Source organism: Lemur catta, chromosome 11 (assembly GCF_020740605.2).
Source record: "Lemur catta isolate mLemCat1 chromosome 11, mLemCat1.pri, whole genome shotgun sequence".
Classification (NCBI taxonomy): domain Eukaryota; kingdom Metazoa; phylum Chordata; class Mammalia; order Primates; family Lemuridae; genus Lemur; species Lemur catta.
The window spans coordinates 63,867,618-63,892,648 of NC_059138.1; the positions used below are offsets into that span (position 1 = coordinate 63,867,618).

General features: G+C 32.3%; 1 protein-coding gene across 1 annotated transcript in view; it reads right to left on the minus strand.

Moving 5' to 3' along the window:
• Nucleotides 1–7,443: 7,443 nt before the first annotated feature.
• MEOX2 (mesenchyme homeobox 2) overlaps nt 7,444–25,031 on the minus strand; it is a 65,056-nt gene continuing 47,468 nt past the window's right edge. Inside the window, exons 2-3 of the mRNA XM_045564717.1 lie at nt 24,010–24,182; nt 7,444–8,850 (exon numbers count right to left, since the gene is read on the minus strand). Of these exons, the coding sequence (XP_045420673.1) occupies nt 8,626–8,850; nt 24,010–24,182 (398 nt within the window). The 3' untranslated portion in view covers nt 7,444–8,625. The remainder of the gene's footprint in view (nt 8,851–24,009; nt 24,183–25,031) is intronic.

A 25,031-nucleotide genomic window follows, 5' to 3' on the forward strand; every position in this document is an offset into this window, starting at 1 on the left:
TGTGTTTTAAGTCTTGTGGCTTTAACAGACCCTGTAAGGACATGATGAAAGAGGGGGCCTTTACGCTTCTTGTTTGTGGGTTTGTTTGCCTTGGCTATAGTGGCTGAAATTTTGACTGAGGTCAAGTGCTATATAAATTACAATAATTTGCTGTGCTAATGAATTTCCTTTGAGATCAGATGGGCTAATAAGGGAAATCCTTCTACCTTATAGTACTTGTTTTGTAAAGAGGCTATTTTTGGAGTAATCAAAACACAGTCTTTGGAGTTCAACAGTTCTGGATACAACCCTCAGCTCTACCACTTACTGTCATGTAAAATGCTTCAACTTACTAAACTTCGATAATCTCACCTGAAGCCTTGGACAATACTGGAACCTAACCATAGAGTTACTGTAAGGATTAAGTGACATAATGTAGTAACTGTATTGCAAATAGCAAATGGGTCACACATAATAACTAATGAAAAGGAATCTTATAATGATAATGAACTTTTTTATTGTAGTAGTGATATATATACCCATACTTTAAAAGTTATCTTTGACATATTTTCTACCTTGCTTATACAAGTTAAAAAATCAAATGAGTCATCGTAAGTCTGTAGTAAAACTGAGAAAGCCTGTGATACTTATAGTGATTAATATATTTAAAGAAAATAAATTGGTCATTTTGTCCTTCAGGGAGCTAAGTAACTCCATTGAGGCCTATTTATTGCAGTTGTATAATGGGTTGCAATGAATAACTATGGAAGATTGATTTTGACTAATTTTGTACACTAATTTATATATTTTGGAATTGGTGGTCATACTTTTCAGGTCACTGTTCCTCCTTCATTGACTTTTCTTAAAAAAATATAATTGGGAAGATATTTTTGTGAGGAAAGGTATAACTTTAATCTAGCCTATATCCTTGATATAAAGTAAAGCTTTCTTTCAAATTGTTGATAGTGGAAGTAGTTTGAAAGTTTTACAACTTTACTATACAATGTGAACTCTGCAGTGCCCCCCAAAATGGAATGCTTACATGCCATGCTTAAATTCCATTTTACGATATGGTATGCCATTCTTTCTCAGCACAACATAGTCATTTTAGGCAATTGTAAGCTTGACACCTGATTTCACTTTAACAGCACCTGCCCAGAGCATAACTAGCAGTCCATTTTTAAAAAAGGACTTCCACATTGCACAGATGGCATTCTTCATACCAGACAAGGAACGATGTGTGTTGGAAACCAGCCAAACTGTCTGCAAAAAATTGTATTTCAAGACAGACATCTGAATGGAAGGAAAATTTTCCTTTTTCCTCCAAACCATATATGAACATCTGTTAAAACCTGTTCTCAACTTTTCTATTTATTCTCTTCTGACTTTGTATGCTATTAGTGCAATTTCAATGATCATAACCAGATTTTTGTTTTTGTTTGTGATACCTATACACTGCCTATTCAAAAAAAGGTTCTAGGGCTCCATTTTCCACTATATTAATTTAGATATACAGGTATTGCTTTGGATGAATTTCATGCATTTAATTCATGCATTTATTCAAAAATATTTATTGATTGCTACAAACTGTCAAGTTCAGGGTCAGTGCTTTTACTTGTGCAAATTATGCATTGCGCACTCCCAGGGTATATAACTTTCTTCACAGTTACCATAGACTCCTAGATTTATCATGATGGTCTCCAGGTGATGGCAGTCTAGTATTTTGAGGCAGTAGCACCCTTGTCTATAATAATTCATACAAATTCAGAATATGAGTTGGTAGTGAGGCTGCCAGAGACTGTTCAAAGTGCTAGAGACATAGCAATGAACATACACAAAACCTCTACTCTCATGAAGCCTACATGCACTAAAGGGAAAAAAATCACTACATACCTACTTAGTGGCTAAGGAGAAAAACAATACTGCCCTACTTAAAGGGTAGAATGTGACAGATGGTGCCATTTTATTTAAGAAGATCAAGGAATGCCTGTATGAGGAAGCGGGAATCTAAAGGAAATGAGGGAATACGTCAAGATATATTCAGTGAGAAAATATTCCAGGCAAAGAGACTAGGGAATGCAAGGCCTGAATGGGAGAGGAGTGAACTCATTGTGGACAGGGGTCAGGAGGAAGCCATGACTGAGTGGTTGGAGCTGAGGCCCTTCAGGGAAAGTGTTGGCAACAAGATGTGGGACCAGTGTGTTGCCAGATTTTATAGAGTCTTGAGGCCCAGATAAGGGTTTTGCAGGTTATTCTAAGTCATTGTAGTGCTTTTTGCATAGGAAAGACAGGATTTGATTTGTCTTTTTTAAAAATGTGTACAAATGCTTTATTAGGAACCACCACAGCCTTCACTTGGAATTGTGCATTTGCAAAAGTCACCATGATCCACTTACCGTTCTGATTTGCATTTCTGAGGAATCACTCTAACTGCAGAAGAATGGGAAATCAGGAGGACAGCTATTTCATGTGCTAAATTTCCCTAAATAGTTTATAAGTAGCTTCAGTGTCCTCCTGCCCAGGGAATTACCTAGAACTTCCAGTGCTGTTTGGAAAAAAGTCGCTGTTTCACACAGCTTTATTAATAAAATGATTTTTTTTAATTGCAAATGGGCTTTCTTTAATTTTTAACATGTTCATCAAAATTATTTTGAATATCTTTAAGTCAATTTTTAATTATTATATATAATTAGATTATTGATTAGAAAGAATAATACAGACATGTATACTAAATTTCTAATTTTTTATAACAAACTTTTTGTGTGATCTAATTACATTTAATGAAATAGTCTAATGAACTTTTTTAAAAATATATTTTCAAAGTAGTAACAGCAATAAAATTATAACTAATGATAAAAAATAAATTTTAAATATAGAACATAAGTTGTCAGAATCATTATTGGTTTTGCCAAAGTAGCTTGAAAATTCGTTGAGAGAAAAACAATGATAATTGAATGCACAGAAAAGATGTTTCATAAATGTCAACCAACCCATATCACCTGTTCCCTCTTTGGAAAGTGCTCCTGTCCAGCACTGAGAGAAATTAAATGGTTTTGTGCATTAGCCAAATCGAAGTATACTGAACAACATCCACAGAAATGCTGAATAGGCAGTTATTCCAAATGTTTTCTGAGATTAAGGAATATGCTAACAGAAATCAATAATACAGCAAAGAAAACGACAATAGGGCAGATCATTACATATAATTAGTACACAAATATTTGTAGAATGAATGAATGAATTGAATTCACTGTTAACCAAATATTGGTCAAGGTAGCCTGAAAAAAAATTTAAAGTAAAATTGTTTCCAGCAATTTCCTTGATTTACTAATTTTTTAATATCAGAATGTTATATAATTTGTAACATCAGAATGGAAAGTGCTTTCCTGGATTTTTTATCAAACTAGCAAAATTGGTAATTGTGAACTTTATAATTTGATAAACATGTAATATATGACAGATAAATAGCTAATACATTTGATATGTAAAAATCTCTTACCAATTCATAAGAAACACAAACATCCCAATTGAGGATGTAAGGGGGTCCTCTAATAATTTAAATTTTGTCATTAGGCTTAAGGTACATTTTAAAAAAAATTCAAAACCAAAGTGTTCTGGAGGAAGAAGAAATTATTTTGTATTAGTTTTCCATTTCGCTCTCAATATAGCAACTTAAACAATGCTTTGTAAGCACTAGAAAATTTTTAATAAGTAATGGATTGCATTATCACCAGTAATTTCATAAATAACATTAGTATTTACACAAGATAATTTTTGTGCCTTTATTGGCAGTGGTATATTCAAGAGAAGGTAAAATGAACAGGTTTTATTTTTCTTTAGAAAAACACTGCCAGTAACAACAAAATTACCTATCCATAATGATAAGTATTTTCTAATAATTGCTTTCAAAATTAATATACACTGAACATAAAAAGATCTAATATTTAATGTTTGCAACTATCCATATTATACATATTCAAAAACAGCATATATGCTTACATAATTCTAGGATAATGTAATTATTCCTAAACCTCATGATTACTTTTTAACTTAAAGAAAATACATGTTTATCTCAGTGAATTAATTCACAAAAGGCAGAAATACAAAGTATAACCTAAACCTCGTATTACTATATACACAAATCACTGTATCATCCCTTACATCAAAGGGATATGACAACAATTTATATTTGCAAATTCATTCTATTTTGGGAACTGTTTCTGAAAATCATTTGTAACAAAACTAAGCAATATTTTAATGGGGGATTACTGAGCTGGCTGAATACATTATGATGGAACCAAAATTTTTCTGGAATTTTTCAAACCACAGTTTGAAGCTTATTTGAATAAAAGTTAGCTAGTAAGGGGAAAAATAATACATAAAATAAAAAATATTTTTATCTTCTTAAGTGCATTTTCAATATGTTTAATCATTTTATCTATCAAGATAAGAATATTGTAAAAATATACAATAATAGAGAATTGCTTAGATACAGAAAAAGCCATATTTAAATTTTGAGCCACACATTTGTATAGGTTCTCAGAGTTTGGTGAAGCAATCTTGTTTTCTGGGGCCATTTTTGTCACTTTGTGTACTACTCCTAGTAGCATTTTGTAAGAGCTGAAAGCAGAAATGTTGAGGTTTTCACAAGGACTGTTATTCAATTATCCTGGTCAGCTTTAACCGTGAGATACAAAAACATGACCAAAAAAACACTTTTATAATAGTATTTGCATACCAATTCTGCATATTCCAAATGTTTGTAGGATTTGGGACATTTAGAATCTCAATCTAAATGCTAAATTCTCAGTAGCTCCAAATTTATTTTTAGTTCTAGATACTAAATAGCTTTTTATTGAATGAATGCAACAAAGAAAGGTAACAAGAAGATATAATTATTCTCCAAATGGTTCAAAGGATAACTATGTCAGTTAAGTATTTGTACTTGATATTTTAAACTTTGCATTGCAATCTAAATACCACTTACCTCAGATATTAACTGAATTACTTTAACAACATTTTATTATAAAATAAGGAATGGTATAAATGGCTTATTCTTAAAACTTACCAGCCTAAGTTTATTTATAAATTAAAATTAAAAATATTTCCTATAAATCTTTCTAGTCACTAACTTATGATAGTCTATTATCTTGTTACTGATTTTGTTTTAGCTTTATAGTTCCTCTAAAATACTGTTAAGAGGAAAATTAGCATTTGCCATCATAAATATGCCAGTAATTTTTTTAAAAGTTCTAGAAGACTAGCAATATTGAAAATGTAAAACACCTCTTTTTATAATTTACTTTGTTTTTCTATCTGCCCTCTATTCTTATCCTACTAGCCAAAGAAAAACCCTTATTGAATTTCACAAGTCATTCCCACATTTATTTCATGGAATGGCATTCACCAGTATATTAAAACTGTGGTTGGGGTTATTTTAAATGTATTTAGTGTATTTTAAGAAAAAATGGCAAACTCAGGTCTTAAGCGTAGGCTCTGAAGGAAAAAATACAGACTGAGCGCAGAAGGTAAATATGGGATGTAAGAGATAATTGGAGTCATGTTAATAATGAGTTAAAAATATGTAGATCAGCCCTTGGAAAAACTTTGCAGTGTTCATTCCTCTGAATCCTGCTAAAAAAAAGTCATCCTAACTGTGATTCGGTACTATTTTCAGAGAAAGGTGTTTTCATGCTATTAGGAATTTGCACAGGCTACAGGATCTGAGATAGAGTTACATAAAAAGGGCATTATGTAATAAGATACCATAGCATGCCAGGATCCCAGTGTAGAATAAAAAGTAGAGTACTTTTAGATTTGGCACCTCTGGAGTGAATTAAACCCAGATAATACATGAGAATATTTTAATTCACCTCACAGAATTTTAATTCTAAAAGGATACTGAGGTATTATATAATTCATCTATGCACCACTTTGAGGACAGGAGAATACCAAAATACTCCAAAAAGACAGCAAGTTCTTCTAATGAAAACTGCTCTAGCCTGCTTGTTTATTTTTCAATGTGTTCACAATGTGCTAATGTGTCCGGCATCTTACATGATGGATAATTTTAATCTATCATAAATGAAACAATGTCCCCTTTTGATCAACCACGTGGCCTTTCCTACCACTTTCTGTTCTCTAGAGTCAAATTTCATTTAGGATAGCTCACAATTCTCTAATAAAGGCATGGCCCCATGATACAACTGCCTCACATTTCCTAAACGTCATATCTATTCAGAATCACTTTTTCCTAATTCATCTATCCTAATACATTGGAATTCTTGTATCTTCCTATCTGACTTCAACCATGAGCTCTCTTTTTAGCTACTCCTAAGTGGTCCTTTTCTCTTATTTCTGGAAATTATTTTCCTGCCCACATGAATTATCCTCCACTTTGTCCCTATTGAACTCAATTTGATTTATATCTTCCCACTTTTCCAATTTGTCAAGATGTTTTGAATTTAAATCCTATTCTGCAATAAGAAACCCAGTCCACCCAAGTAGATGTCATCAGTACAGATATACTTTGTATTCATTCAACCAATTGATAGAAAAGTCTGTTCTATGCTTGGATGACTTCAATCTGAATGGTCTATCCTCAAAGTTAAGTTAGAAATATTACTAACCACTGAGATCAAGTTTATTGTACAAAGGGAAATGTGATACAAATCATATAATTATTTACATTATTTCTTGAATATGCTCTGTATAGCTCATGGCAGACTAAATTAAAATTAAGTGAATATATCGTTTGTCAGTCTAATCATACTAAAGTAAATGAAATCAATTAACTAATGAGGTTTATGCAGATCTTTACCGATTATGTTTCTTTATTTCTATTTCTAATTAATTGGTAGGGAGGGTATACTGCCAATGTTTCCGAGCATTTCTGGTTAAAATATGGAACAAATGAAAAATGATGTGACAAACTTATAAAAAGGACTCAGGCATCCAATGCACGTGCAATCATGCAGGATGCACAATACATTAGTTAATATAATCTTTGACTTCTTCTATCAGTAATGTCCATTAGAGCTGAAAATTCTGATTAGCTTGTTTGGCTTATTTTTCATATCAGAGATTCACTTTAAAACAACTATTGGATTAACTCACATATGCTATACATAACCTTTTAAATGTATGACTATTTTATTTACATCATTGTGGTGAGTAATATTACTTTTTCTCCTATTTTATTTTTGGTTTTAAAGCACACATAGAAATCATTTGCCATATTCTTCAAAGTAGAGGAATAGCTTACTACGTACCCATTCTTAGATGCTCTTTGATCTGGAGGATTTTTTTCTGCCATAAGAAAAAAATTTAAGAAATATAAAAACTGTAATGAATCATTAATTATGATTATCTTGATTTACACAAGAGCAGACAGATTTAAGATTTTGTTAAGTATTTATATTAAAATCTATAAAAATTAAGGAAATCACAGTAGGGAGACCAAAATTATTTACAAAGGATCATTTATTAAACACTTTTTTTTTTTTTTTACAAAATACAAAAATTGTTTTTCTGCATGAATACATCACATATGGAAAAAATAATGTTTTTACTGAATTTAATTTGAAGACATTCAGAATTTTGTTTTCTTTCAACTTGAGGAATCATTTTGCTTTGCATCTTTTTTAACACCATTGCCAATTAGGAAGAAACCTTTTCCTTGTTAATTAGATCATATCCATACAACTAACATTTTATAGAAATAAAATCAGACAATGTTATACAAAGCTCTTTCTGCAAGGTAACTGATTTGCCTATGATCCTAATTTTTTTTCAAGCTATAAGATAAGAAGAATTGAGGAGCTAGGTAAGTTTTATAATAATGTATTAGCAGCAGTTGATAGTAAATGCAACATAAGATTTGTTTTGTCTGTGGTACAAGAATATGTCCTATCAGACTCTACTGTATTTTTCTCTACTTGAACACAAGTAAGCACACACTGATTGTCTCTGGGATGACAAAATGTATAAAAAAGACAAGAAGCTGGTCCTGGTTGTCATTGCGAATGCCTATTTTCATCAGCTAATATGAATGCATGGCTAAAATTAGTGAAGACAGGAAAATGACTTAAGGGTAATATATACAGAGTTAAAATACACTTTTTATCCACGTGAGTGATTTCAGGCACTGTGGCTGTTCAGGATAATATGTTTCATGGTTTATTCTTGGATAGCAATTTAATTTTCAGTGCAAGCAAACGCAAATACCTGCCCACTGTCATACACATGACCTCGTACATCTGGAATGTTCAAAGCAAGTTCATCTTCAGCATCTTCACTCTGGAGGCATCTTGAATAAAAACGTTTCATAGTTTGCTCTTGATAGCAATTTAGATTTCAGTGCAAGCAAAAGCAAACACATACCTGCTCACTGCCATACACGGGACCAAACACATCTGGAATATTCAAAGCAAGTTCACCTTCTCCATCTTCGCTGTGGAAGCATCTTTAATAAGCGGCACTTAGTGTAAACCCTCTATAAATCATGAAAACCAGACTCGAGATGCCTGAATTCAATAACATTAAAAATCACTGCCATAGTCATCTCTCTGTGTAAACGATGTTTGTGTAAGGCTTGCCATCACAACATTTCTTTCCTGAGAATGGAGCTGGTCCTCTCTGTGTATATCATAAGTGCGCATGCTCTGAGCTGTGGTCACTGTCGTGACTGTCTTCGTTTGCTAGAGAGTCCCCTGTTTGCTGGAGGGTGGCTGCACCAATTCCCGAAAGCTCTGATGGGAGAAGTGTTCCTTTTTTCACATTCACCAGTTCCTTTTCTCGCGCTGCAGCTCCTTGCTGTCCTCCCTTTACCCTCTTCCACTTCATTCGCCTGTTTTGGAACCAGACTTTCACCTTCAACAACAAAAAAAAGGGAACAAACAAACAGAACAAAACAAAAATTAAAATGACATCTTTTCCCCTCTTTTTTGTCATCAGTGAAAAATAGTTTCATGAAGGAGTACACAAAGACACCATGAGGGAGTAAATATAAAAGTAAATCAATGTTGAATTTAAATTAATCAGGTTGCATGTTCATGACAATAATTTTAAAACTTTCCCGAGTTTTCATACAAAGTGCTATATTCTTATTTTATAGAATATGATATAAAAAATAGAAATAGACAAGAAAAAACTCTGTCACTTAAGGTTGCTCAAAGGTATTTGGCTCTATAAAGAGTTTCTATAAAAAGTGGAGCTAACATAATATTTGTCTTGGTCAAAGTTCCCTGCCCTATGTTCTTCTTTGACTTGACATCTAGCTGTCAATTCCTGAGCCAATTTAAAACATGCTCAGGGAGCTACTGATGAAGCTGTATCTGAGAGGCCATTCTGTGCCATTATAAACCATTGCTGCTTTCACAAATCTTTATTGGACCATTCCACTTCAGAATGAGTCTATCTTCTATTGAACTATTCTTTTTACTTTCTGCCTTCAGTTCTTTTATTTTACTTTGCAAATATGTGATCTGATAATATTCTAAAAGTATGGTCATGATTAAAAATTCTCAACATTTGTTAAATACTAATACTGAGATTATATACTATGTCATTCACATCAGCTTTGTAGAAATGTTTTCATTTAAAAGCTTAATTTAATTTGCCTAATGCATTTAACATATGTATGGGTTATAAAACAACAAATAACAAACATGCAATAAAAGTCCATCCATTATCAGAACCAGAATAATATTGACATCATTACATCTTGTTTAGGAGGAAATCTCTTCCTTTCACATTGTGTTTCTCATTATTATATATTCTTATAAGCTAAATGTTCCTTTTACATTGTATTTCTATGTTTACCCCACCCAGAAGGACCACAAGACTGAATTTTGTGCATCACCCCAAGCTTTTACTTAAAAAAAACAAATAAATGAAAGCTTTTTTCATAAAATGTGGCCCTGAAAATATAAACTTTAATTTCATTTGTTTGTTGGGCTTATCAAAACGGAATGTTCTTAAACTGTAGGGTTTTTGCCCAATCCATGTTGATTCAAGAGACTGTGCTTATTCATTTTTATTATTGTATAATATCACAAATTGTGTGAAGGTACCACGATTTTTCCATTTTACTGTCATGGACACGTGAATTATTTTCTTTTTTTTCTTTTATATGTATATATATATATATATAATGCTGCTATAAACATTCTTGCATTTATGTTCTGATAAACATGTGACAGAACTTCTCTGGGTATATAAGCAGGAGTTGCATCAATGGGTCATAGGGTATGTGATGTTCATCGTAACCCAGTAATACAGAAGAATTGTTTACCAAAGTTATATCAGTTTAATTCCCATATCCAGTCCAGTGGGTAAGAATTGTAATTGATCCACATCTTTGCCAACATTTAAAGTTATCAATTTTTTTCCAATACAGTGACTACAAATGTTCCTATAAATATTCCACAGAGTTCCTATTTTGCATCTCCTGATTGCTAATGAAGTAAAGCATCTTTAAAATGTTACAGCCCATTTGTATTACTTTGTGTGTGTGTGTGTGTGTGTGTGTGTGAAATGGATCTACCTGTCTGGATCGCGTTAAATTCTTTTTTAGTTTAAACTTTTTCTTTATAGACTTTTAAAATATGTTCTGAATGCTAACTTAATACTTTGCAGTAATATGACTGCTACTATCTTCACTCAATTTATTCTGTTTCTTTTTCCTTTTCTTAGAGTATCTTTTGGTGATCAGAAACTCAATATTAATATATTCAAATTTATGAATTGTTTTCTTTATGGCTAGTGCTTCTGTGTCTTCTTTAAGAAATATTGTCTCTGCTGAGGCCACTAAGATACTCCCTTGTGTCTTCTAAGAGTTTTAAAGTTTGCCTTTCAAACTGAAGTGGTTAATCAATGAAGTATATTTTAGTATATAGTGCGAAGAATAAGCCTAGATTTACTTTATTTCATATGGATAACAAGTTGTCCCAGGCCCATTTATTAAATAGTTCACTCTTTTTCCAGTGATCACTATTTCCACTCTGTCATAAATAATGTTTCCATATATGCATAGATGTATTGCTATACTCTGTTCTGTTCTTTGATCAATTTTTCTATACCTGTGCCCAAACCACATTATCTTAATTATTACAATTTTATAATAAGGCTTTGTATCTGCTAGGGATAGTTCTGTGTATTCTTCTACATCAGCAGTATTTTGAATATTCTCTGTTTTCATTTTCAGATTGTTACAGAAACAATCTCAATTTCTGTAAATGTTCAGTGCTAAGGAGAAAGTGAAGCGAAATATATTTAATTTCCAAAGACATGTTTATAACAGTAGACTTCAAATCACAATGCTTCATCAAAGTTCATATAGTTTCCTCAGATGCTTTCCCAGTGAATTGTTTAAAATGAGACATCTCTCACCTCTGTATTTTCACTGGCCTCACTTGGGCCATAATTAAATTTGTGTATCATATATTACCCATATATATATTAACTCATTTGACAATAAAAAATAAGAAAATTTAGTTAAAAAAAAGATTGATTAGAAACTAAATTTGGTGAGTGTTCATGTATCATTACTATTTACTAACCAAAAGGAGGATCAGTAGTTACCTTTTATTATATACCTACTCAAGGATAGGCAGCTATATTGTAGGTGCTATTTATGCATTATTTCTAATACTAACAATTTTTCCAGATATTGGTAATATTATTCCTATTTTATAGATGAGAACACTGAGACAAAGGTTAAGTAACTTACCAAAGATTACACAGTTGGAAAAATGTGCTGGGATTTAAACCTGGGGTTGGGGAGGGAGGTGTTTGGTTCCAGATTCTGTTTTTTGTTTTTTGTTTTTTTCTTTTTGGTTCCTGTTATATTTTAAACTCCCGTTTTTAAAGCATTCAGGATAAAAATTAAAGCAAATAAAGTATGTGAACTGCATCCATATGATTACTATCATCCAGGTAATTCTCCTACTTGATATAATTAGGTTTGTAAATATGACACTATTTTCCTGTACTATAATTTAGGTTAATTATACTACTCAGTTTAATTACCTTTTCAAGCTTGACATTGCATGTTTCATTAGATCTATTCCACATGAGGTGGGTTCTACTTTTGGCTTCACTTCTGAGTTTTTGCATGAATTTGAGAAAATTATACTTTTCTCTGCCTCAATTTTCATATTTGTAATATTGGAATAATGAGCCTTTCATCATTCCCTATAGTAATATTTTCTCCATGGACAATTCCAGATGGAAGAAACACATAAGTTGTCATCATCACCATCATCATTATCATCATCATCATCATTGTCACCAAGAACTGAAACATTCAGTCAAAGTAATCTTGGTAGAAAAATGAGAGGAATAGATTTCTTAAAATCCATGCTTATTTCCTTTTCTAGGAGAAGGAATACAGTAATTCTATAATATCAGTAGAAAAGCTGTTATAGGTAATTTTAAATGAGAAAAATATAAGAATATGGTATTGATTTTAGAAATACTATAGCCTATTTTGTATTGTTTTCTATGTCTACCACATGAAATTTCACTATTCAAATTTCTGAAATAGACTGATAAACTTCATAGCTGTCAATACTAGCTATGTATGCATACATATAAATAGATATATACATACATAAATATATATGCATATAAGTGCATATATGTATATATGTATATGTGAAAGCATTTGATGATATATAGTAATTATAATGCCTTATATATTATTTTCTTTAAGTGTTAGATTGCATATGTAAATAATGAGACAAAAAAACAGAAACAAACACATAACGAACATATAAAAATGAGAAGTAAGAATACAGAATTCCAAAAGTCAATGTGTCCAGATGTATTTTCAAATATGTTATAAAATACTGGGGTGAACTGAAATACATGAAGGAAGGTTTTTTGGAGAAAAACATGTTTTTATTATCACAGTATTAGCAAAAATTCCTGAAATCTACAAAAGTAACTCCAGATTATAAATCAACATTGCCATTACAATAATAACACTGCAGTCAATTTATAAAAAATGAAACTTTTCAGTTTAATATCACTTCATCAAACCAGCTTCTTTGGATGGAATGGGAAATAAAAGCTTTTCTTTCTGTTTTTGTTTGTAAGATAGTTAAACACTAATCCGAATGCCTGACATTTTATTTTTTAAGGTAAGTATTCTAATTATTTTCAGTAAGATATACAAGCATGTTGCATATAATAAGATGCATTTATAAACTTTGTAGAGTGAAAATAATCTCACATTTCCTTGGTGACTAAGAGTCTTTATTTATTCATTCATTCATACATTTAAAAATATTTCTGAATGTCCGGTAAATCACTGGTATTGTGTTAGATCAAAGATGGGAGGGGTTGGAGTGAGGAATGCACAAATAAATAAAATATAGTCCCTACCAGTAAGGCATTCACAGTTAAGAAAAGGGAGACATGTAAATAAAAAATACTTGTAAATAGCAAACACAGATATACTGGCTGTCTATGAGGCTTTTGGCATATACTGAGATGTGTTAACAGTTAGCTTCTTATTTTACAGAATACCCTTATATTGTTTGCTGTTTTCATTGCTGTCTTTGATAATCCTCTGTTAAGAGACTCTCCCAGTGGCCCATGACACGGCATAGAACTCTATCCCTATCCCTACTCTCAGTGCCCCACACTGCTATGCACCACGCAGTTATCACAGCAAATGATTTCTTTCCCTCCGGGAATCTCATGCTCTTGCTGTTGCTGGTGTCCTGTGTGCATTCTGAATTTTTTATCCTAGTAACCTAGCGTAGAACCCTAGATTCTAGGAAATCGGATCATCACATATTTTGCATGCAATCAAAACAAACATGCCCTATCTTTGAGCAGGATAAATAAATTCGAACTTTTATTAATTTACTTGGGCTTAAAATCAACTATATTTTCTGATTTACTTTTCTGGAAAGTGCTGGATAAATGAAGAGGGTTTTTTTGGTTTTTTGTTGGTTTTTTTTTTATATTTTCTTTTTCCAAGCTTGGACTGAAGGTAAAACTCCATATAAAGTGTGTTTTGTTATATAGTATGATTAACAACTCAGATAAAATTAAATCCTTTATCATAAGAATCTGAATAATGAAAAATGCTCTAATTCATGAAATCAAAGTAATATGAACCAAGCCTTATATACTCTTAATATCTCTGCATGCAGATATTTTTAATAATATCATCATAATAAAAATAAAGTATATAATAGCCTGCTGCAGCAGTATTTCATGTTTAAAATGCTCAGTTATAAATGTTCCCCTTCAGAACATCTTCATATGAAGAAGTCTCACTTTTTCTCCTGTAGTCAACAGAGTCTTTAGCATTTACATTGCCTGGATGATCAAACTACTTTTAAATAAATAGAGAAATATTTATTTCCATCTTGATTTTTTTTACTGAAGAAAGCAGCTAAGACAATTTTGCTGTGATTAATTGTGGATTATAAGTATTTGTATTATGAACTTTGAATTATATTTGGATGATGTAGATCAGAATCCAGAAATCATATTTTTGCCTTTAATAAAAATACTGTAAAGGAGAATCATTGTTGCTGTTTGATAAATATCCACTTCAACTCTTTATTTAACTTATTTAGTCATTCACTTTACAGCCTTTCTTGAATAAGTTCACAATACTTGTCTCCTTAGATTTCACAATAGTCACAAAAGAACACAAATGAAATATGATCTGTATTTTCACACAATTTCCTAAAATGCCTAGAGGCAAATAGGTTAGAAAGTTGAATCTATATAATGACATAGGCTGTATTTATATAATACCATAAATATCTGTCTTCTAAAGAAACAAACAACTATAACACCAAACATCTGGATGAAAACTGGAAATTTCAGTGACATAGCCAGATGTCCTTAAACATCTGGAATTTGTAGATTTAATATTCCAACTGTTTCCATTTTTATCTGGGCACATGAAATACTGTAGACACTGTCTAACAAATATTTATTCACATCTTTAAGATGTGAAAACATGCAAAGAATAGTTGTACAAATACAATTTTCAGATTTAATCATATCCTGAAATTTAGTCCTGGAAGTTGATCTAGGAAACCCAATATGAACAGGGCCTACAAAGACTCACCCAAGTAATTCAGTGGCAAAGTCAGTAGTTGAACTGAAGAATTAGAACAAAGAATGGTTTAAGTTAAGGATAAAAAAATGGGAAAAAAGAAAGATTCTGTTCTCTCCCTGCCTGGATAGATAGATTCATATCTGATTAACAAAAGGAATTCTTCAGCTATTTCCAAAAAGCTTATTGGAGCCATTAATTTACTCTGCTGTTTCTACAGCATTATATTGGTGTGTTGGGAGGTGCTTGTGTGTGTGTTGGAGGGTGTGAGGAGTGGGGAAATGCTTCATGACTAAGGACTGAGTTTCTGTTCACAGGGTTAACTTTCCTCTTTATCCTCTATTTTTGCACAATGTTTATGACCAGGGAATCACTTTTCTACCTCTGTAATTTTTAATTCTGAAGCTTGCATTGTTTTTAAGACCTCTGAATCAGGCTCATTAATTTAATCATAAAAATTACTATTTCATATGATTTTAAATAAACTGAATACACATTAGCTATTGTCAGCCACAGACAAATAACATATTGAACAAAATTTAACTCTTTTTGGGGGAAACGAATGAAATTCCCCATAACAAATTTTAATCTTATGGACACTATTACAAGCCAACCTTACGCATCTTGTTTTTATTTCCAAGTCTGAACCCAAAGTAACCAGTCATGTGATGAGCACAGTTGTTAGAGGACTGATTCCTTCTAACCTGGCCTTTCAGAAATGTCATAGTAGTAGTAAATGCTAATAATTATTCCTTTTTCTGTCATACCTGATGAAATTCCACTCAAATGGCCTATTTCATTAATATTAATTTACAGTGAAAATCCACTACTCTTAATTCTATGTGTTACACAAGATAAAAAAATAGGTACACATTTAGTTATTTTAAGTGAAATATTGTTTAATTATGTCATAAATAAATGACTTATGCAAATTGAGTGTAAATATCAAGACTAAATTGGGCATTTTCCTTTACTGTGTTTTGAAATTCCTGAATAGCAGTCCTTGAAGACATGAAATTTATACATTCCGAGCCACTACTTGATACTTATCTTATACAAACTACTGAGACCAACTAGAATGATAGCCTTTGTTCTCAGTACTTTGCCTAATATCTGGGCTGATATTTAACAATAATTAGGAACATATTACCATCAATATATACTACTTTGACTAAGAGCTTCTACTCTAATCCTCTAAACACTAAGCAAACCCTAACATACATAAATATTTAGCTGATAACATAGGAACTCACCATTTTGATAAGTAAAAACAGTAAAATATTGGAAATTTACTATGATTCAATCTAATTAAATTAATATTCTGATTGGTTTTGATTGTTTATTAATATTGAATCAATATTATGATTGTTTCTTGTTTAAGTTCTTTACCAGATTATTTGTAAGCCTTCACTACTTTGGTCATTCCATTTATTAAATTTAGAGACCTTCCTCTTGGATCCAAAATTATTATAAGTACTTAAAAAAACAATTGTTAGTATTGTATGGATATACAATGATCCACAAAAAATAGTCAATAATTTCAGTAACTGGAAAAAGTTCAAAAATTAAAAAATATATATCAATCATAAAAATTAGAAGTGATAAAGTGATTTGGAATTTAATATTTTAAATTTAGTGCATCTCTGAGTTTGTCATGAGGAGTCATAGGAATATGCAGACCAGTTGGTACAGAGTCCTTTATAGTTATAGTCTATAGAAATTATTAGTTCTCTTAAGCATGGGTTTATTATTTTATAGATGTCATAGAATATATGCATATATTGTTCTATATACATATATAGAGAATAGAAAATTTGTTAAAATTGATGTCAACACAAAATTGGCGCTCACTTCTCAAAGAAGCTTCTCAGTTTTAGAATTCCTTTAAATGACGTGAAAATATCACATGTATGCAAGGATAGTGTATAAAGGAGTACATGGAGTGGTCTGTCACAGCAGAAGTTTCTTTCTTTAGCAATACACTTTAAGCGATAATCATGTGAGGCAATATACGGTATATTTCAGAATGTTATTGCTGATTTTTTGATTAAGTATATATTAATATATTTTCTGCCTTATTGAAAAAATGGGAAATAAAATATGGCAAATTCTTAGACTAATGAGAAGAATTATCCTTTTTCCTTTCTTATAACAATGTGATGAATGTTTGCAATAGGGATCAGTAGCGCAAATTTCAATAACGTTTCTAAGGTAAAGGCTCATTTTTCTTGTATATGTACACACACACACAGACATATATATATACATATATATATATACAGAGATATATGTATGTGTGTATATAGAGATGCATCTCTATATCTCTATGTCTCTACCTATATGTCTATTTATCTATCTGTATAAAGAAAGAGAGACATAACAGCATTTTTAAAAAAATAGATTATATATTCTCAAAACCAGTTCATTAAAGGTAGGAACTTATTTTTTGGAGGTTTCTTCTTTTACATTATTTCAAATTTGAACATTCACATTTATAAATGGTTGGGGATCGATCAGTTGCTTATATCTCAGTCTTTTACTTTGCATAGATAATATTTCTGAAAATTAATTTAAGAGAGAATTAAAACATTGATCTCCTCTGTATGGATCTTGCTTTATTATTGATCTTTTTAAAATTATTGGAACCTAAGGCAGTTTTGAGTCTAGCTTTTAGAGCTCACCACACATTGGCAATACGTATTGCTTTATTAAAAAACAGCATTTTCAGAATTATCTCTTTTCATTTCAAATTAAGATCCCCTACTATTAATATTACACCATCAATTCCTTCATTCTATGCTACCTCTATTTTTCTGGTTGGAGTCAAATCATGTTTAATCTTTCAAAATAGCTGGCACACCATGAGGCAAACAAAGCAAACATCTTACTGTTACTCTAGGTGACTACGAAATACTGCTCTAAAGAAATGAAGAAATATTTTTAAATCACCAGCTACATGGGAGTCTTGGATTAACTTGAACAGACAATATGTTTGGTCATGGAGACATGAGTTATTAGCTAAAAAACTAAGTGTGTTCATATAAATGTATAGAAGTAAACCTGTGAAGCAGAAAGACTGTGCAAAAATGTCAAGCATAAGAAAAAAAAATCTTTATTTGGTACACAAAAAATTATCCTTAATAGTCATCCAAAAAATTGATGGCTATTTTGAAAATACTTGGCATTGGGCCATGTAATGATTTATGAGTAGCAAACAAACATAATCCCTCTCATTTCCACTAATGGCATATGATCCAACTAGGTGGGATTTTCCATTTATCTTGGCAGAGGTGTCATGAATTGAGTCTGTTTATTCCAGTAATCTTAGTTAGTTTACAAGTCTGCAGCTTTGCAACTTTGATTAGCTCTGTGAAAAAGACTTTGTGAAGTGAAAGGATCTCCCATTCTTTCTATATTTGGCAGCCCTAACTCTATAAAAATGTCCATTTTGCCAATCCTTTTATACTGTCATGCAGCTGCTTTCTGTCGTCTTCCAACTGTGGGATATTAAAAATCTGCTGGGAGCTTTCTCCAAGTTTATCTGAATGGAAGAAAATGCCAGAAAAAGCTTGTCCAACTTAAAAATACCTTAGGACAAAGGGGTCTTTAGAAAGATTGACTCTTCAAAATATTCTAAAATAGGTGACCTTCTGATTGAAGATGATTAGCTGCTAATTTTGAAGGATATATGAGAATGTGTTGCAAACTGGAAACTGAAAGTGAGAAACTGGAAGATCACTGGAGTGATCTGTGACTGTTCCCCAAAACAGCATTACGAAATTAAAATATTTGAAGTTCAACTTTGTTTTAGGGTCTCCATTTTTATTAGCATAGAATAATTTTCTTTAGTAATTATGTGCTAACATGGAATTACTTTGCAGAATGAGTCTCTTTTTTTCTTCATCATCTTTGGCCAGATGAAGTTCTGAGAGAATTATAGATTATTCTTCAGGTAGGAATTTGAAAATTTAAGTCCTGAGAGATATTTAAGGATTTAGCATATTTAGGCTTTTCTGAAAGGAAGACTAATCATTATTGCAAATCTTTATAAGGACATATATGTAACCCATAATAAAATGTGTGTTACGTATTATGATCAGTGTTATGAATAAGATTGGGGTAGCTACAAATAACATATCAGTTGTAGGCATGCATATTTTATAGGCAAACATGTAAAATGTCCAGATGAATGTAAGTCTAAGACTAGTTGATTATAAAGTAAGTTTAATTTAGGAGAAAGTTATTTCTCTAAAACAATTCTGCTGTAGATCTAGATGAGTTAGTATTTCCTTTTTCTTCTTTACATGATATACCCATGAGTTCTATCTCCATCTGAATCTCAAAAGGCTTTGACAAAGTTAAGAAAAAATATTTAAGATTTAGTGACTTCTGTTAAAGCTAAGGAAAACATAGAACAATATGAAGTTAGATATAACATTCTTTGGTATACATGTTTAAGTTATTTTCCTAGAATCTCATGCTGTTTTAAAGTATGGAAAATGTAAGTGTTGAAGAATGGAAATGAAGAGAGTGCATATCTATAATTAGAATATTTTACATGTGGAAATCCTACAAAAGGTGTTATTTAAAAATGTGTAGGGTCAAGATATAGATTACATAGATAAGCAGTTATGACATTAATGCAAAATTAAAGTAATGGAATAGCTGTACTATAGGCTAAATATTTGTGTCTGCAAAATTCCTATGTTGAAATCTTACCATCAGGGTCTGCGGCCCCCAACCCCCAGGCTGCAGCGTGGTACCTATCTGTGGCCTGTTAGGAAAACAGGGTGAGCATCACTGCCTGAGCTCTGCCTCCCCCTGACAACCCATCCCCACCCCCTACACACACACTGTTCATGGAAAAATTGTCTTCCATGAAACCAGTCCCTAGTGCCAAAAAGGTTTGGAATCACTGCTCAAGGGGATGGCATTAAGAAGTAGGACTTTTGAAAAGTGTTAAGATCATAAGGTAAAAAGCTCTCATTATTGAAATTAGTGCCTTGACAAAAGAGACCCTTAAGAGCTCACTAGCTTCTTCAACCGTGTGAGGGTAGAGTGAGAAGATGGAAGTCTATGAAGAAGTTGGCCCTCACCAGACATCAATGCCTTGATCTTGGACTTGCCATCTTCCAGGACTGTGAGAAATCTATGTCTGTTGTTCATAAGCCACCCAGTTTATGGTGTTTGTTATAGCAGCCCCAGTGGACTAAGAAAAGGTATATTCCAATTTAGAGAAAAATGGAGTAAAAAGTATGCAAGATTTAACTCTCTGTCAATGACTTGAGAAGCCCAACCTCTGGAAATAAAATTGAACATACTGCACTAAGGCAAGAGCCCTGGCATTTTGAAGGAATATGCCTTCTGACCTTCAAGAATAGCAAAACTGGCCGGGCGCAGTGGCTCACGCCTGTAATCCTAGCCCTCTGGGAGGCCGAGGCAGGTGGATTGCTCCAAGTCAGGAGTTCGAGACCAGCCTGAGCGAGACCCCCTCTCTACTAAAAATAGAAATAAAAATTATCTGGACAACTAAAAATATATATATAGAAAAAATTAGCCGGGCATGGTGGCGCATGCCTGTAGTCCCAGCTACTCAGGAGGCTGAGGCAGTAGGATCACTTAAGCCCAGGAGTTTGAGGTTGCTGTGAGCTAGGCTGATGCCACGGCACTCACTCTAGCCCGGGCAACAAAGTGAGACTCTGTCTCAAAAAAAAAAAAAAGAATAGCAAAATTGATGATTGAGAGCATATAATATGTTTTTTTCTGATAAATTCAGCACAGTAAAATTCTGCCCAGAAAATAAAAATTTAAGATACTTAAGTATTTGATTCCTAATTCTCTGTGTGCAGATGCTTAATTCAAGATACTTAATTTAGGATACTATATGTGCACAAAAGTGTTAGATTAAAATTTATCCTTAGCATAAGCAGAAAAATTCTCCCATACAATCCTGTCATCCCTCTCTTATGACATTCAACAGTCATCACAATTGTTAATACTTGTTCAGTTTTTTCCTCTTCTGTGAGTTCTAGCAGTTACTTCTCTAGCCTGTTTTGACAAGATTTTATTTTCAGCATCTAGCTCAACAAATATTTGTGTTACAAAATAATTAATCTGGCATGCCTTGCATAGTAAAGGTTTTTCCCTTCAGGGTAATAGTTGTGTTTTATAGTTTATGCTAAAAATTCTTTCATATCCATTATGACATATAAATCTGAATGTAAGAAAGAGCAGGTAGTTTTATCCATTTTATGTCTTGGAGATGTCATTATTTGCCTAAGAATATACAATTCCAATTGGCAAATCTTTGACTTTGATTCAAATTTTGTTCATAACAATTCGATTTTTTCTGACTAACCCATAGTGGCCCTCTAAAGATTTAGTTTTGATTGGAAATTTAAATTACAGACACATACATCTCATTTTTACATTAACTTGCAAATCTGCAAATAGAGATTTGTGGAATAAAAATAATCTTGTGCACAATATCAAATTTTCAATTCTTTGATAACCTAACAATTGCTGAAGTTTCTTTTTGTTGTTGTTGTTATTTCATTCCCCTGTGATGCTGTGCTTAGATTATTTCAGGGATAACTTCTGATGAGGTGGTCTCCTCTACATTGACATCAAGCTTGGTCATATGACTTGCTTTGGACAAAGGGACATTAGTATATGTGATGTAAGAGACTTGAAAAGCCCTTGCACACTGGAGTTTTCCCTCTCAATGCTCCTGGGAATCCTTTTACCACCTCTTGAAGAATACCAGGCTAGCCTACAAGAAGATGACAGCACATGCAGCAGCAACTAGCTGCCCAAGCTGAGGCCCAACCAGCTCTTAGTCAACCCACCAGCTGACTGCAGCTCCATGAGGGATCTACGTAAGGCCAGCAGAACTATCCAACTAAGCCCAGTTCAAATCTCTCACCTACAAAATTGTGAGCAAACGAGCAAGTAAAACATTGGTCATTGTTTTAAGCCACTAAGATTTGGAGTGGTTTGTTATACAGCAAATGTTGACTAAAAAAAAAAGTTTTAAAAGATCTTAAAAAATTATTGAAATAGTGTGTATGTGTATGTATGTGTGTGTATATATATATATAATTTTTGCATGTAATTCTTTCTCAAATATGTCAAGTCAGTTAGAAAGGAAAAAAAATATCCCAAATAACTAAAAATTTCCAAACCAGATTTACAAAACTTCTTCAGAAATGAAATTATTTTTAAACAAAATTGAAATCCCTATTTTATGACCAAATGGTAAGAGATAACCATAGACCATCCCCAGACTAGCAAGTACAGAATCATGACTTTGCTCTTAGCTGAGAGCAGTACTGCATCTTATCATTTCCATGGATAGGAAACAAACCCCAGTTTCTTATTTCCTTTATGTATTATATAAATATGGTTGCATTGCCTGCAGTTCACTATCTCTATATAACGACATTAATGTGTAATCCCCCCCATACATACACACACAACTTTTTTCCTGTTCCCTGTTAAAAAATATATAAAAATAAAACAGACGTCTGATGATGTAGACTTTGAATCCTGCTTTCTTGCATGCAAAATGTACCTTACAGAAGGAATTTTGTATGTGAAGTTCAAGAAAAGGAAAATGTTGTGCTCCATAACTTGGTACTAGTCATAATATTTAATAAAATATAAACTGCCAATAAATGAAACCACATAAAAGTGTTCCTCTGTATGTTTCTACTACCCAGAAATAACCTACCAAAGCTGACATGTAAAAATTATCAGAAGAAAAGCAGATGATTTAAGAAATTGGATAAAACAACTTGCTCTCCTAAGACATGTATTCATTTGTCCACACCCTGTTGATATTTCTTTGGTTCCAATGGGATCCCTGGAGGAGGTACATACAGTGAAAGAGGAAATGAGACTCTAGCCCTAAGAGTGCCAATCATAACTGCACTGTCCATAAAGATGTTTGCATTTGCCTTTCAGGAATGTTTTTGTAAAGATTAGCAACTGTTAACCAGCAGCTGGCTACATTCTCCTAGGGCAATTCAGAATCTATACAAGGAGTACACTGGGAGCACTACTGGGGCAAATCATTTGTCATCCAAATAAAATACAAGAAAGGGACCTAAAAAGCAATTAATTTTGAAATGTTATTTAGGTCTCATTAATTGGGATGCATAGAACATTAATAATATCAAAGTCTTCTCTGAGTGGGTATCAAAATTTGGAATTACTGGGCAAAGGAGCAGAGACATTTACCAATGATCTGTGTGTCCTTGCCTTTCATCATTTCCCAGCCTTCTTGAACCTAAGTTGCACCATTTGACTAAATGTAAGTGACATGGGTCATTTCCAGGTGAAAACATTTAAAGCTCAGTGAGTGAACTTCAAATTCTTTCTTACCTCCTGTGGTTATCAAGGACACCACATGTTGAGATGCCAGAGAGTCAGATTGGATCTGTGAGTGATTATTGGGAATGCTGGACTTGTAGAGTTAGTATGGAAAGTGAATAAATAATAAACATTTTTGTGTTACTCCATTGAAGTTTGAAGGCTAATGTGTGACTGTAATATAACACACCTTATTCCGAACAATACAGGAAACTAATCTGGGATCACCAACTTTCCATTAAGCCAAATAAGATTTTAAAATATAAACACAAAAAATGTCTCACCATATGCCATCATCATGTAAAAGGAATCATATTTTAAAATTAAAAAATACAGTAAGATCATATTCTCAGAATAAAAGTTTCTTTCTTGAATTCTTTTTAAATATCACCTTATTAGCCTTAATTTTGTCATTTAGCTGGCAAAAACTTTGTCATGTAATGGTACACCTGTCTTCCAACTGGCATTCAAAAACACCAGATTTCTAGCCATTTCAAAAATGATAAAAGAAGATTGTTGTCCTAAAGCAATTAAAAAGATCATGTAATGACAATCTCCAGCTTTACCTGTCTTTCAGTGAGATCCAGATTCACTGCTATCTCGTATCGCCTCAGTCTGGTCAGATAATTATGATGGGCAAATTCTGCTTCAAGTTCTCTTATTTGCTCTTTAGTAAAAGCTGTCCTTTCCTTCCTGGGTTTACTGTTGACTTCTGACTTATAATTTCCTTCTTGGGAGTCTGAAAAAAAAAATAAGAGATGATTAGTATTCATTCATTCAAATACATGCAATCATATCATTCATAGTTAATGAGTAACTATTTTTTTCCAGGTACTGTACTAGATACCGAACAAATAGACACCAAAGACAAGATTGATCTCACCTCAACGGGGTAAGATACATTTCTTATTTTTCCATTTTCCGTTAAGTAACTCACAGCCTAATTGGGAAAGTGTCTAATTTCCTTCTTATAAAATATGAACAAAAATTTTAATTGCTGATAATGTGATATAATAAACCAAAACCTTTCTAGAAAACAATTTTAGATAAGAAATATGAAATTTTGTCTAATAAGTTGTTTCACAGCTATACATGAAGTCTAAGTATGATTGAACAGAATAATCCTAAAAAAAAATGTGGCAACTTAGGGTATGAATATTTGAGAAATACAAAAGCTTTAGCAACTAGACTGAGATATTCTAAAACATGGTGTATTTATCAGCCTTTTTATTTTTATTCAAGTATAATCTCCTTAAAGACAATAGCAATGTTCTTTTATTTTAGATTATCTTGATCCAACATGGAATCTATAAAGAAATCATGTTCATATGACTTAAAATATGAACAGTGTTTTAAAATGTATTTTTCATTTTACATAGGATAAACATAAAATGCACAACACATAACATCACCTATGCACAACACCAAATCTTATAGTGCAATGTGGAAATACCAATAATAATTTGGAGCATATCATTCTATCCTTCTTCTTGAGGATTCAAGATATAATTAACCTATAATATTTCATTTATCCTCATAATATCTCTAAGATGTAGGTTAGAAGACATTCTTAATACACTGAAGAACA